The sequence below is a fragment of the Armigeres subalbatus genome, chromosome 3 (genome assembly GCF_024139115.2).
Source record: "Armigeres subalbatus isolate Guangzhou_Male chromosome 3, GZ_Asu_2, whole genome shotgun sequence".
In the NCBI taxonomy this organism is placed as follows: domain Eukaryota; kingdom Metazoa; phylum Arthropoda; class Insecta; order Diptera; family Culicidae; genus Armigeres; species Armigeres subalbatus.
Genome location: NC_085141.1, coordinates 380,547,393 through 380,563,878, shown reverse-complemented (window position 1 = coordinate 380,563,878; position 16,486 = coordinate 380,547,393). Strand labels below are relative to the sequence as shown.

The window sequence follows — 16,486 nt, the reverse complement described above, 5'->3', positions numbered from 1 at the left end:
TCCAGTGTACTAATCTCTCTGGTACCCAGCGGTACCCAGCAAAACTAAGCAATCTTTCTATTTGAATTTGAATTTGTTCTAATTTACTACCGTCGTCATGGGTATTATTACATTTGTTTGTTTACTGTTTTCCGGTCGATGTCGGAGATACATTTGAAGAAAGATTGGAGAGAAAATAATTATTTCATCGTCAATATTCAATTCTTTTTTCTTTATGATTGATATATTTTGAAACGTTTCAGAATTTGATTGGATGCAGGCGATTGGATGGTTTTTATGTGAAGCAGTAAATGTATACCAAGCGAGACGAGTCTATCAAAATCACGCGGAATTATTCAAATAGGAACCTTCCTTATCCGACCACAAGCATCACCAAACGGCATGCAAGTGATCTAATATCTTAAATCCCGTTAGCGACGAACAAAATTATTCTTCTGTTCATATTCCTATCGCCCCCTACGGTCCAGATTGGATTACTTGCTTTGGTCCTTATACTCGTTGTTATAATATGAAAATGACTAACCTCGCTCCGCTCGAGCATTGTTCAACGATGTCCAGTCTAGGCTGAGTACACCGCCAGTGCGACAAAAGCGAATGTTTTTGGTGATGAGATTTGCCTTCGGAGCTACGAAGGTTCTCTCGTATGTGCTGATCAAGCAATCGGTACGTCGAAGATTGATAGGGGTAGGGATGAGCTCGCCGCCGGTGTGTCGGAGATTATGTAATGGGAGTCGTTTCAGGCCTTGAAAACATCGAATACTGGGTAGTGGTAGCATGTAGATCGAATAGCCTCCTCAAAGTGAGGAGGAATGCTTCCGACGGTTGAAGATCTGATTGTCGGGGTAAGTGCATCTCTCCCAGACTCGTAGGTACGTTGATTTTTCAGCTGATCGGGGGTTGAGTCCTACATAAACTACAAATTTCCATATATTCAGATCCACCTGGAGGACTCGGAACGGCCGATTCCCTGTATAAGCTACCTCCTAGTCTAGAACCCGACAGGAACACCATCACATGAAGGATTTAGGTTGCTGAGCCCCGAGGAATAAATATCAGAAATCTTGGTTTCCTCTCACTTGGGCCTGACTACTTCTCAAATACTAGAAGACATTACAATACATTTATTTAAAAATAACCTGTTCGGACTAAATCTGACTCACTTTACTTCATCGGTAATTTTTATTTAAAATACGTGATATTCTGGGACCACACCGTTCTGCACCACTGTCCGTCTCGGAAAGACTTGAGTTGTTTTAAGCAAAGGAACATAGTTTAAATGTATTGATGTTCAACTTACATTGAACAAGCGTATCTATTCCAGTGACAGCGACAGTGTTTACCAACATTTACTTCAAGGATTTTAAAAATTACTTACAGAAATTTTGGTCCTCTATCGAACTATCGAAACTAGCGAAAAAACAAAAACAAAATAAACATGAATTCAGAAATTGCTAAAAATTTGTGCATCTCAAAAAAATATCATCGATCCTATGAACTTACTAAACATGTTCCTTTCTTTAAGAACTTCATCCTATTTAACAGAAGAAATCTTCAAGGCTCCTCCGATAATTTTTTTTTCAAACTTTTGGGCATCTTGCAAATTTTGTCCAGTTTACTGTCGCTCGTCGTTCAATTACTGCTATTTGATACATTTTTTACACACTAAACTGTACAAGCCTCCTCTACTATTATTTTAAAGCATATTTGTTGGACTTCCGAACAAAATTGTTTGAGGATTCTTAACGGAATTCTATTGGACTTCTGAACAGAATCCTATTTGATTTTCGAAAAGAACATTTTTGAATTTCCACATGGAGCTTTCTGGGCATCTAAGCGGAATCTTTTTCTGCTTCTGGGAAAGGGATTCCTAATAGAATCCTTTTGGGATTCCGAACAAAATCCTAGGATTTCCTACCGAATCCCTAGAAGGATTTTGTTTGGAAGCGCAAGAGGAATCTGTTCCAAAAACCCAGTTTCTTTCGAAACCAAAAAAAGTTCCGTTCGGAAGACCAGAAGGTCTCCGTTCATGATGTTCGTCTCGTTCTTTGGGTTTCCGAAAGAAATCCTTTTATACTTCTGAAGGGAACGCTTTTGGGTTACAGAACCGATTTCTTTAGGGCTTCACGATGGCGTTTTTGAACTTCCGAACAGAATCTTGGCTTCTGAACAAAATTATTTTAAACTTTCGACCGGAGTCCTTTTAGACTTTCGAAAGGAATACTTTTGGATTTCTGCGTGGAGTTATTTTGGCTTTTGAATGGAACCTTTTCCTACTTATGTACAAGGGGTACCGAACAGCACTCCGAACAGGATCCTTCTTTCCGTAGTTACGCCAGCAAACCAGGATGAGTCTAAGGGGGTTACAGGAATATAATGCAAGATGCCTATATGTTATGTGCTACCATGCTTTGAATAGGGGCAATATGGGACCTATTGATTATATTATAGGTATATAGCATTTTTTTTAGGTTTTCTATTCATTCGAGAGTTTTGCTGATTTTAAAGCTTATCCAACTTTTCATATATATATATATATATATATATATATATTTGCTTGCCGAAAGAAGTCGTTAAAATTTTCCTATCAATAAATATGTTGTCATCTCATTGATATTAAGTCATTTTTCGTGCTGTGGCTAAAATAGAACTAAAAGTTAATTTAAAAGGAAGTTTATAGAGCAAAATGAGAGATTATGCTTATGTTTTTTCAGGAGTCAGAAGATTTTACCAAACATTTTCCAAGTTTGTTTTTGTTTGGTGAAAAAATAAATCTTCGAAATGTTGCCATGACAGCAGTGCTAAATCTTGTTCTAAGGTGCCGTTAATAGATTACGTACTGGTTACTGAGATGACATTTCTGGGTACCGAGGATTGTTCATAATTTGCGCAACTGGAACCACGAAATAATCGCTAGTTTCATATTGATTGTTGGTTACATCGTACTACAGATGCCAAGTTGTTCACGGGTTGGTACCCCTATAAATAATCGTTTCAATTAATCCAGCAACAAACCACGTTATAGTGATATCTATATTTTTAAGCATTCAGATTATATACGAGCCTATATCCATTTAACTAAAGAATAATGCAATTGTGTTATTAACAATAATAAAAAATAATATTAGGTTCATCTTTAACCTTTTACACCTTAATCGAGAAATGCTCCCGATATAAATAAGTTTGACAGAACCACCTGAACCAATTTTTCGGGGGGAACTGACAATGTATTGGAGTCGTCTAGTTCCAATTCCGGATAAATAAACTGAGGAAGCGAAAACCACTTCTAGTGTCCACGAGCAATTCACTTCACTCTTCCAGAACAATTCTGAGCAATTTGTTATTGATCCATGTATTTCTGATATTATCACACATATTTCACCAAACACATCCTCGTATACAGACTAAACAAACGACTTCGCGCACTTAATTAAGAAATACACTTTATTGAAGGTCATCAAACGCGTAAATTTCAAACTTCAGATAAATTGATTTTTTTTCTATTAAATTTGCAAAATATAAACATCAGCCGAATCAATTCCTTGCGCGAACGAACAAAAACGTGACAGCAAATTCAAAAGAAACTATCCGCGCGCCTGGCTTGCTACGATCCCGTTTTCGGACCAAATGGCTTTTTGTGCAAAACGATCAAACGGCATTTTGTGCTAAATGATCTATTTAGCCAAACGATTATTTATGCCCAAGAGCAGTTTCAGCTTAAAGGCAAATGAGACCAAACAACTTTGATGGCCAAATTACGAGCTCGGCCGAATGTCATTTTCGGCTGTATGTCGCTTTCGGCAAAATTATATTTTCGGACAAACCATTTTCGACCCAACAACCGTTTCGGACAAACGTTTAATTTCGTCAAATGGGAATCAGCTTACCGTGTTATTCGGCCAAGCGACATTCGAACAAATGGCTTTTCGCCGAATGGCTTTCGACCAAACAACAGGAAGGGCCATTTGGCCGAAATGTGTTTGACCGAATAAACCATTAGACCTATCTGGCCGAACTGGTCATTTAGCCGAAATATATATACAACTGGACATATCGTTCAGCCGAACTCGTCATTTCGCCGAACAACTCGTTTGGCAAATAGGTAATTTGACCGAAAATACCGTTTGCCGAAAAGGACAAACGATATGGCCGTTTGTCTGAAAAGCCGTTCGGCCTGTCTATTAAACGACCATTACGTCATTTTCGGCCTGTCGACTCATTCGACCAAACAAGCCGCTTTAGCCAAATGCAATTTTTGATCAAACCGTTCTTCATTCATAACCGTTCCGCCCGAAATGCCTTTCCGTCGAATGATTTTCGGCTTTACGACCCTTTCCCATTTTTTTAAGCTGCCATAGCTGGTCTCGATCGATTGTACATATGCGTTTGGTACATTGTATTCGCGGCATTTCTGCAATATCTGGCGTACTGTGAGCACATGGTCTGAGGTGGAGCGTTTGTTTATGAATCCCTTCTGGTACTACCCCACGAACTCTTTTGCAATTGGTGTTAGTCGACGGCATAAAATTTAGGATAGTACCTTGTAGGCGGCATTCAGCGGCGGCATTCCTCAAAGTTTCTATCTCGCGCATATTCCGCATATTTCGAAAATTATTGAACAGAAATTCCGAAAAACTTTCCGTCGAGATTCTGAACATTTTTCTGTAGAAATTCTGAAGATTTTTTCACTAATAGTTTTCCTTGCGAGTTTTAAAGAACTTTCTCTGAAAACTCCAAATAATTCTCGAAACTTCAAAGTAGTTTACGTGAAAAATTGGAAAATAATTTCCAAATGAATATTTTGGAAAAGGGGAAGTTCCTAAGACTTTTCCCGTGAAATTCTAAAGTTTTTCACGTTAATATCTTGAAAATATCCAAAAAAAATGAAGAGAAAAAAAACTTTAAAGAATAAATGTAATAGATAATTGGCACGCCGTCAGCGTGACGGCCAGCATTCTGACAAACAGCGCTGCCGACGGTTTTCGGACCGGAGCACACCTGTAGTCGGGACCCGAATTTTTTCTGGAGCTTTGTAAACAGTGAAAGGAAAAACTCTACCGTTCCGAATAAAGTCTTTGATGAAGCTCTCAATACAGTGGATCTTGAAACGTTCTAAATAACGCCAGCGATCGTTCTGATTGAGTTGATGGAGTTCCTGTTGTCATATTCCATCGATGTGCATATATTGCATAATGCATGCAAACAGACTAGTGTTAAGACTCCTTACCATTTATCAGCACTTCTGGCGTCCCGCAAGTAAGCAACTTGGGTCCGTTATTATTCTTCATCTGTTTTCAACGATGTTGCCACATCGCTTGGCTTTAAGTGCAAGCTGATTTCCGCTGATGATCTCAAGAACTATGTTATCGTTCGCAGTATTGATGATTGTATTAAACATTAATCAATTTGATAATGTCGCTCTCGACCGACCAATTCTGAAAACGGATCTGTTGTTTGGGCACCGAACGACGTAATGTGCGGGAATTGAGCGTGTCCAGAAAAGGATCTTAGCCCTCAAACATCTACCGTGGCGTGATCCCGCAATGAACCTTCCAGCGTATACCGACAGACGTCAACTGCTTGGCCTCCAAACCCTTGATCGGAGGCGTAAGGTGTAGCAAGTAACATTTGTTGTCAAATTGCTCAACAATGACATCAATTGCCCCCGTCTTTTGTCGCAGCTTAACTTTAGGACTTCAGGAAGAATGCTAAGACTGCGATCTCTGTTGCAATCGAGCTCTCATCGCACTCTTTACAGATTGACCAGCCAATTTTTGCAATGATTCACATGGTTACTTCCGTTCGACATATGTTATGTCTGCATTTCAATTCGCTTATAGAAAAAGAAAATTGAATATTATTTAACCTAGACATATTCATTAAGACTATTTTCGTCAGCTGAGTGTAATAAATATATAATAAATAATAGATACACCCAATTCTGTTTTCACACGGATTTTTTTTTACACGGCCGTGTAAAAAAAATCCCATACAAATTTTTTGCAAAGTTGCTCAATTTTGCATGATTTGTCGAGAAATCATAAAACTTTTTTTACACGGATTTTCAAATTTTGAACTGAAAACTTTTTTTACACGGAACGCATCCCCCGTGTAAAAAAAGAATCGGGTGTATTAGCATACTTCTACATTTATTTTTTATTCTGCTATCTCTCTTCTTCCTTGTTTCTGCAAGGAACAAAAAAGAAAAAAAATGAATTTTTCTTCCTTCTTATTTTTTTACCATCATTTTTTCTTTCTTTCTTCTTACTTTTTCCTTCTATCTTCCAACTTCCTTCTTCTTTCTTCGTCTTCCTTCTTATTTTCCTTTCTTCTTTTCTCTATCTCTCTACTGACTTTTTTCTTCTGTCTTGCTTTTATCTTATTTCTTCTTCCTTCTTTCTCTCCTGTTATCCTATTTTCTTCTTCCATTTTCATTCTCACTTATTGACTTCTTTCTTGTTCATTCTTTCTTCTTCCATTTTCTTTCTTCCTTCTCCCTTCTACCTTATTCATTCTTGGTTCTTTCTTCTTCCTTCATCTTTCTACTACTTTCTTCATCTTTCTTCTTCATTCTTTCTTCTGTTTTCCTTTTTCTTTCTTCCTTCTATACTTGTTCTTTCATGCTTCTTTCTTTTTCCCTCTTCTTTCTTGCTGTTTTCTTCTTCCTTCTTTTTCCTCCTCTTCGTTTTTCCCTTTTTCTTCTTACCTTCTCTCGTCTACCTCTTTCCTTTTCTTTTTTTTTCTTAATTGTTCCTTCTTTTTTTCCTTCTTCATTCTTTCACCTTTCTTCTTCAGTCTTCCTTCTACGTCCTTCTTTCTTCTTTCAACCTTATTCCTTCCTCCATTTTTTTCCATTTTTCTTCTTCGATTTACATTTTTGCTTCCTCCTTCATTCGTCATTCTTCCGTCTTCTTTCTTCCTTTCTTCCTTTTTTCTTATTTCTTCTTTCTTTTTTTTCCTTCTTTCTTCTTCCTTGTTTCTTTATCTTTTTCCTACCTCTCTTCCCGTTTTTTCTTCCATTTTCCTACTTTCTTTCTCCATCTTCCTTATTCTTCTCTCGGGCTTTGTTTTTTCTCTTCTTCTTCTTCTTCTTATTGGCATTACATCCCCACACTGGGACAGAGCCGCCTCGCAGCTTAGTATTCATTAAGCACTTCCACAGTTATTAACTGCGAGGTTTCTTAGCCATGTTACCATTTTTGCATTCGTATATCATGAGGCTAACACGATGATACTTTTATGCCCAGGGAAATCGATACAATTTCCAATCCGAAAATTGCCTAGACCGGCACCGGGAATCGAACCCAGCCACCCTCAGCATGGTCTTGCTTTGTAGCCGCGCGTCTTACCGCACGGCTAAGGAAGTTTTTTCTCTATTCTTCATTATTTACACTTAACTCTTTATTCTTCATTCTGTTTTTGTTATTTATTCTATATTTTCTATTCTTCATATTTTAGTTATTATTCACAATTCAACCCAACTTGTGTTCCATCGTAAAGTTCGTATTACGATGCATTTCAGCCTTCTGATACTTTACATCCTTTTACTTTGTGAGACGGCTTTTCGTAGGACACCCCGCTTATGATAAAATCTATCGAGACCAGCTAGGGAAGCTAAAACACCAACACGAATTTTCGGATAAACTGACACGGATGATCAAGGCAACAATGAAGCGGGTAACGTGCTTAGTTAGAGTTTGAGGGACATTCTGACATCTTTTTATTCTTTCGTGTACTTGAGAGAAAGATACAGAAAGCAGAGAAAGCAGAGAAAATCTGAGACGCACCGTGGCTGAAAATCGTACGTACTTTTGGTTTCCCAAGACGTCCCGATCGAATAGAATTCGCTGTCGTCCCAAATTAACTATCTTCAAAATCCTTAGCCTGGTAGGACCAACGTGCACTAAAAGTTTTCGAAAAGAAATCAGAAGACAGCGGTGGGCCGCGCACGAAGCCAGAACATCGAACAATAACCCGGTGAAAATGGTTCTCGATAACGATTCGATGGGCACAAGAAGGCGAGGTAGGCATCGAGCAAGGTAGATCGATCAGTTTGACGATTTGGAGACTCTCCGTAGACTGCGTAGTTGGCAACGATTACTTCAAGAGTTTATTTATGTTCTTCCAGATTTTTTTACAGAGTTCCTCCAGCAACTAATCCGGAATTCCTTCCATGCATCCCTGGCGTATTTCCTCCAACATTTCGTAATTCCATAAGAAATTTCTTCGAAAATCACTCAATAGACTCCTCCGGAAACTCCATCAGGAATTTCCCCGAGCATTCATTCGGGTCAGGCAAGAGGTCCTCCAGACATTCCTCATGAAATCCGAAAATTCCACCAAAAAATCCTTAAAGGATTTCACCAGGAACTCCTCCGAATACTTCTCCAAAAATTCATCAACGAATTCCTCCACAAACTCCTCCAGGGATTCTTCCGACATTCCCTACAGCAATTCTTCCGCGAATTTCGTCAGGAATTTATCCCGGATTTTCTTTTTTTTTCGAAAGATATTCTTCCGTAGTTTCTTTTAAAATTTCTTCAGAAATTCACAAAGAATCACACGGAAAAAAATTCATTGAGCATTTCCTAGAAGAATTTCCGGAGCAATTCTCTGAGAAATTCCTGGAGAAATTCGTAGAAGTTCTTAAAAAATTTTCGGAGGAATTTTGAAGGAAAAACTGAAGGAAGTAATAATGAAATTTTTGGAGGTTCTCCTGTAGCAAATCTTATAAGGTCATTTCCAGAAAAAATCGCTATTATAGATCGGTGAGAAGGTATGAATTTACCATTTCGAATTTACTTAAAGAATAAAATTAAACTAGACTAAAAGGACGCTGCAATGACATGCAACTGATTCTAACACATGCACATATAGGGAATACCACAGCTCAGTTAACACCAAATCAAAAGTATTGGTAAAACTGTAGTTTGTCAGGATTTCGAATGTGAAAGAAAACGCAAATATCGATATATCAATGTTTTCATTTAAATTATTTTCCTTATATGTATTATAATAACATCAGTCTCCAGAATACTCAATCATCCTCATTATTAGTTTAGAATACTTATTTTTCCTAAGTCTATTATAGTTCTAGTAATATTGTCTGACAAACAAGAAAAAAAACATACGTGCTCATTCATTCACAGCAAATCGTTCGTGCCATAAAATAACGTTTAATCTGCTAACCGAAATTGTTTTTTATTCGCGAAAACAAACCGCCAGTTCTTGTGGGTCAGTACTGAATAATACTAGTCACTCAGTCAACAAAAACGCACCACCAGCAAGGTTGCACGACGAGAGAGAGATAACTTACCATGGGTTGTGTTCGTTTGCTATTATACTAGATCAAACCGAAATACAAGCTACCAGAACCATAGTCCTATGCAAAGAGAGAAGAAGTACCAGTGATGATTGTAGGCTACATTTATTCCTAATCAATCTAGAAAACATATGGTTTCTGACCAGCTTTGTGTAAAATATTCCTGTCTAATAAAAGCATCCTCGGTTGTTAGTCAGAAAAACATTGATCTTTATGAATTTTATAAATCAATTTTATTGCCACATGAAATACGCTCAAGCTTCTTCCTAATAGCCATAACCGGTACTTCTACCCTCCATATTATTACGCACGCTAGACAAACCAAAACAACCATCGTCCACTAATGTGAGAGTAAAAAAGTTTATGTGCATCGTTCACACATAGGCGATAAACCTTGGGTCAGCCTCGTTTGTTGTGTTTTATTTGCCACAACTCGCACTTCTGTTTCATCCAATGATCTCATGATCGATCATCGCGTAGTAATCTCAACACAATCACAGCTCTTCATGCGTCACCGAGCCACCGTTGGCTTTCGTCGTCTTGGACATGTGTTTTTCTGCCGGAAAGGCCCAGAATGTGGACGGAAAACCCTTTGCTTCGCGTTCTCTCCTAACGAAAGCCGAGTACGACGATACACAGTTTCCGATGAAGTGGTTGGACATCCCAAGAATGGCTAGATCCAGATGGGGATTGTTCTCTGGCAATTTAATCACCGCAATGTCCATCCGTTTCAGTGCCTCGGTAAGATCGGGTATCATGTGATTATTATCAGAAGCCACAAACACCGATTTAATGTCATTATTTTTATAAGCTTCTTTGTGGTTTTTGATCTGCCGCTTGATCTGACGGATTATGGTATCGCTCGATGGAAGACACATTTCCAATGTGAGCGATCCCTTCTCGTTTCGATAACCGAGGCATTGCGGCGACGAAAATAAATTGGCGCTGTCTTTGACGTGTTCACATGCCCTAATCCAGTCGATGCCATTTCGCAAATGGATTCCCATAAATGCTCCTTTGGGCAGTGCATTTTGAATGAATTCACGAGCTGCATTTTCAATGGTAACTGACCACTTCATATACTTGTGCAGCTTACGGTTCTCAATTTGTATTGGGAAGCTAGCCGGCGCTCCAGTGAAAGCAATCACAGGCCACTTTTCACGCGGGTATTTCTCTGCCCATTTGTAGGCCATATCATGGTGGTGAATGTCGTAGTTTAGTTTGGGTCCGAAAAACTCCGATTTGGCAAAATCAATTTCGAACGTATCCCAGAACGGGCCAAAAGGGTTACCACTTTTAGCATTGCATCCACCACCTGTACTTCCATCCAATCCCATCCTTTCCGTGTAGCAGAAGGAAATACGTTGCGCCGGTGGCCACAATGTTGGTGCTATTTTTTTCATGAAATTTTCCATCGTAACCACTGGGGTGTATTCGGACAAGGGTTCTACCTGGAAATAAGTGTCGAACGGTACCTGAACCGAGTTTGCTGCTCCTTTCCTATATTCAACCCATGGTGGGAGCACCAGTGTTCTATTCAAACCGTGGGCAAAGCCCAACGCACCCAGGAAATGTTCTGCCTGGTTACCAAAACGCCCTAGAAAATGGTGAACAAACGAAAAGAAAACTTAGAGGGGTACCAAAAAAGAATTCCCATACCGGGAATCGAACCCGGGCCTTCTGGGTGAAAGCCAGATATCCTAGCCACTAGACCATATGGGATTTCATGAACTGAGATGAAACGAAAGCTAACAAAAGTTATATAATTGGGCCATTGATACGTAAGCGTGAGTGAGTGTGGATCAAACGCGCAGATGTGATATGAAATCGAAAGTTTGGCAATAGAATGTGAGGTGCAAAAGGGTTTATATGTGGATATAAGAGTTTAGCCATGCACAACTTTACTCGGGAAATTGATTTCAATGTTGATTAAAGAAACAAACTACAGGAATCTAGGTATATGATATTTTTTATGAAAAAATAAGTTATTAATATATTATGAATATCAGCGCAGAAGTATGTAGAAGTAAGAAGTAAGTGAAGTAAAACCGGAACAAATATTCTTTTCTTCTTCCACATCACCCACGATTTTTTGTGGTTTGGCCCGTCCTAATGGTCGTTTGTTTGAACTGATATTCGGTGGCCTAATACAGGTAAACCTCAATTATATGGACCATGTAATCGATGGACTTTGATTATTGTTACGAAGCGTTAGTGGGAGGTGCCCGTGATATGATTGGTCATATCTTATTAAAAAAAAGGCGCGAACGTAAGCGGAATAAAACTACTGTATAATCTAATAGAATGAACGACACATGTATGTTAACAGTCTTAGCGTGCAACAATCTAACAATGATGACAACATATATGTTGAACGATATCTGGTTTATGCTTCTGACGTCTATCGTATGACAGCTTGAAGCAGTCATCGATAAGCCCAGCGACAAAGCGGTGAGAAGGTAAGCGATGTGGACCGTGTTCTCAGCGCTGCTGTTCCGTTGCCACAACAATTATATACGGACTTGTTACCTCAAATATAAACCCATTTTTAATTTTTTTTTTATTTTGGGGTTTTGACGTTGCCTAATATTCTACGTCATATTTTGCATCGAATATTGTAGGTACCTTCCAATACAAACAACAATTAAAATAAAGGCAAGTGAGGCATATCGAACCTATATACGAAAGCGCAAACTTAATCATATGAATTGATTGATTAACGCTGCAAGTTTCAGTGTATTAGTGATTTTTAATAATTAGCAACTGCCACGCTCATGTCCTTACAAACAGGTAGGGAAAGATATTGCTGAGGGTCTGTCTCATTTGGAGAATTAAACTTAAAAGTGACAGTTCGAAAATTAAAAAATCACCCCGTTATAAGAATGGCTGGTGCTACCCAGCAATTCCAATAGGACATCGATGGAAAATGATTCGATATCTGTCAAAAGTAATCTTGCTCTGCGAGCAGGGTTATTTGGTAATTATTGAAATGTCACTTTTAAGTTTAATTTCAGTTTAATTATCCAATTGAGACAGACCCTAATTAGTGATCTCTGTGATGCTGTATGGAATTGAATAATGAAGGGAAGATGACACATTAATGTCTTGCAAATCTGACCCACAGAGACTGAAATTTTCCAGCATTTCGTCCAGGAAACCGGTAGAATTCATTCCATGTGATATAAAATATTAAAATGCCTTTGAAACGAGCATTGATTATTGTGAATAAGTTTGATTATGGTGTTGGCTGTTTAGCATAGAAAAACAAAATAAAATTTTAATTTTTAAATTAATGTAATATCAAGGTCAGAGTGTATGTAATTAAGAGTGGCGACACTGTCAGAATTGGAACAAAATTCATCTGTCATTCCCATACAAAATTGCGTTCCAAACGAGCAGGAGACCTGTCAAATGCGGCACATGTCGCCACTCTTAATTACATACACTCTGATCAAGGTAATGTAATTTGTTCAATGCAAGGCCTGTGGATTATAGTGACGCTGAATGGCAGAAAAGAATATTGAATATACATAAGGTAATGTTATGTTGTAATGTAATGTAATGTTCTTCTTCTTCTTCTTGGCATTACATCCTCACACTGGGGACAGAGCCGCCTCGCAGCATAGTGTTCATTAAGCACTTCCACAGTTATTAACTGCGAGGTTTCTAAGCCAGGTTACCATTTTTGCATTCGTATATCATCAGGCTAGCACACGATGGTACTTTTATGCCCAGGGAAGTCGAGACAATTTCCAATCCGAAAACGGCACCGGGAATCGAACCCAGCCACCCTCAGCATGGTCTTGCTTTGTAGCCGCGCGTCTTACTGCACGGCTAAGGAGGGTAATGTTAGTCAACAGATCTCAAATGAGTTGCTGCTTGAAAAGGGTTACCAATGGTATGGGAACTGAGGCTTTAAATTAATTATATTATGATAAATTTAAATTGATAGATTCTACACAATATAGGATTCACATTATGATAAATTATGCTATAAGATGGTTTTCCGGGAAAACTGATACGGCTGATTCGTGTAACGTTGGGCGGATCGAAACCAAGTTTAATGGTTGCGGATGAAATATCGACATCATTTGTTACCTATACCTTAGATGGATTGAAGCAGGGCGATGCATTCTCGAATCTACTGTTCAATCTAGCGCTTGAGAGAGCGATTAGGAGAGCTTGGGTGCAATGAAGCGGTACCATTATCACAAGATCGCATATGCTCCTGGGCTATGGTGGAAGTGAAATAGTGCTGGATGATGAAAAATTTGTAGAAAAAAATGGTAGAAGAATTTGGCAGCACATTGTGAAAGATTGAGTCGCCGTGATTAATGGGACATGGGACGCTTATGCTAATAGCGGCAGTACAGATAATGTAAGATGTTTCAAATGTTGATTTCTTTTAGAAATTTTTAATCAAATTATGTAGACATTTTCAAATAGTAATAATGCCTAGGAGCCATCCACAAAGTACGTCACGCCTATAGGGAGAGGGGGGATCAGAGCAGCATGACGATCCTTACAAATAAATTAGAATTTGTTACAAATGGGGGAGGGGGGTTGAAAATCGCAAATTTTTGCGTGACGTACTTTATGGATCTCCGCATTGTTTGATTATTTCAGTCCAGCTACTTCAGATGGGGTCCCTACTCCCTCACAGAGTGGGAGATGCTTGGTAGTATTTAGTTTACGTCGAGCGGTCGTGTCTTGTATACAACCGTAACTAAAATATCTTTTTTTTTGCAATTCCTGATCATAATATCTGGTTTACAGTTCGTCTTTGAGTGATAAAACGGCTTACTTTTCCATACCAACGAAATGGGTGCTTTAATGAACATTATGCAACTCAAATGGGTTGCATAATATTCATTATAACACTCATTTGGGTGCTATAATGAAAAACCAACAGTTACATGACTACATTTTGCTGAATGAGCTTGGGTAACTGTTCAAATAGTGTATTCTCTGCGTCGCGTAATACATGAAACAGTTTGATGGACATGACATCGAAATTTCCAAAGGCAAGTACATCTATCGCTTCACGGCTTATCGAACTATGCAATGTGGCACGGTAATATGGGATCTGTTGTTTTCTGCAGCAACATGATTTATTGGCAAGAATGATCATGTGGAGTCAATTAGACTCTACAATTTTGGTACAAATTGATCAAATTCAAGTCCATTTTTCGTCATTGCAAAAAATAGCGTGTGCAACTCATTGCAAAACTCGATTTTTTCCGCACTCATAGTATTTATCCAACGAGGCTTGCCGTACAACTTCAACCGTACGTAGGTACAACTCGTGCTAAAAAAATCATCTTTTTGCAACTTGTTGCACAAACTACTATTTTCTACAGAAGCTAGAAATAAATCGGTTAATGCACTTTTTTTCTACTGGAGCTTGAGTTGACCAAATTTTTTATTGATGAGCTTGTTACATTCAATACACTGATGTCGATTTGCATACGATGGATACGTACCGCGGGAATCAAAACCGCGTAAAAAACGAATTCTACGAAAATCAGTTTTTACACGGCTTCTACATGTCTCCCGACCTTTTTGAAAAGCCACAAACAAATAATTTTCAAAATCTAGCTAAAAAACTAGTTGTTCCCAAAATTCGTGTATGTAACTCCAGTGTATTAAAATATTTAGAGAATTAATCGTTTCTTCCATAGGACATTCAATAAACGGATGTACATGCAAAGTGAAATAAAATATATACAGGCCCAGGCCCAGCTATTATACGTGATCTAAAATTCGAGCGTTTACTGTACCTATCTATAAACACGGCATTTAGCCGGTCTAAAATACAAGCAAGGAAATAAGATTTTACTCACCCATGCAAGGACAATACAAAATGTAAGCATCTTCACTCGCACTGTTTATTCTGATATTTAAGGCACAACAAAGGAAAACTGCGAAAAATACGTTTTTCATTTTGAAAAATCCTCCCACTTTTCAACAAAGTTTCAAGCACAAAATTTTCGGTTGATTGTTTTGATGATTGAAGACGAATGAAGAAAGAACCTGGGAAAGTGGGAAGAACCACAAAGCAGAAACAGAGAGACGAGCAAACAAAAATATGAGTGCGGGGTCGCGAGTGTCATCGCTGAGTTACCATACACGGAAATCTTTATGCTCAGGATGATCGGGATGATCAGTGACTAAAATAAAATTGTGAAACCAAAATCAAACTGTTCGTGAGCATTCATTTTATATTTTGAAATATTATGTGCATTCGGTACAAAGTTAGATAAACGCCCATCATCCGCGGTGCTATGGCACTCTACCCAACAATGTGTTTTGTACGTAAGTACTTAAGAATTCTCTTTTTGGTACCCAGTATCAGTGGCGTAGCCAGAAAATTGGTCTGGGGGGGGGTTTCTGAACATTTTTTTTCGAAAAAAAAATTTCTTCCAAAAATTTTGTCTTTGGGGGGGGGGTTATACCCAAAACCACCCCCGTGGCTACGCCACTGCCCAGTATACCCAAATGCAGCTGCTCATTTCGGGTGACTGGTTCGTACAATCGAGGTAATAAACCATATAGAGGAACATTGTCACTGCAGTTCCCTTATTTATTTACCTCGTTCCCATACATGTTGGGTACACAACTGTCAAAACGTACTGATTTTTCCTTCGTTGACATTTATCGCCCTATCCTCGCCAGCAAAAGATGTTTCACCATTGACGACAGCGACAATCTTTCTCTATAGTTTATTATTATTGTTCGTACGTACCCGCATAACTCTGAACCGTAATTGGACCATCTCTCAGATCATTTATGATGATAAATAATTTTATTCTTGCCATTTCGATTGCTGTTTATAACTATGATAAACTAACCTCATCCTAAGTGGTTTTTACAGTATGTTAAATTGTGTTTGGCAAATCAACCACGTGGGTAATGGGGGGTTAAGTATAATCACTGTACAAAAGTGGGCATTTTCCAGTACATTTTTTTCAATGCACAATATGTGATGCGGTTTAGTTACAATCCTTGTTATCAGATAAAACATTATGGGATGCAATGCGGATACAGTAGAATGATACATGAAACAAAAATCTACGAACCATATCTCTTATCTTTTATTAGTAGAAACAATCATTGGTATTTTTCCACTTATTTAATGAAATCAAAACAAATATTCTACATGCTAAT

At 38.4% G+C, this 16,486-nt stretch overlaps 1 protein-coding gene and 1 non-coding gene across 2 annotated transcripts; both read right to left on the bottom strand.

The window, feature by feature from the left end:
• Positions 1 to 8,963: 8,963 nt before the first annotated feature.
• Positions 8,964 to 15,366, bottom strand: LOC134226643 (GDP-fucose protein O-fucosyltransferase 1). Its single transcript, XM_062707543.1, has 2 exons — positions 15,163 to 15,366; positions 8,964 to 10,916 (listed from the first exon to the last, which is right to left on the bottom strand). Exons 1-2 carry the CDS (start codon positions 15,260 to 15,262, stop codon positions 9,814 to 9,816), a joined length of 1,203 nt encoding a protein of 400 aa, XP_062563527.1. The 5' UTR covers positions 15,263 to 15,366; the 3' UTR covers positions 8,964 to 9,813.
• On the bottom strand, positions 10,970 to 11,041 carry Trnae-uuc (transfer RNA glutamic acid (anticodon UUC)). Its single transcript has one exon. It is a non-coding gene; the product is annotated as a tRNA-Glu (tRNA).
• Positions 15,367 to 16,486: the final 1,120 nt, after the last annotated feature.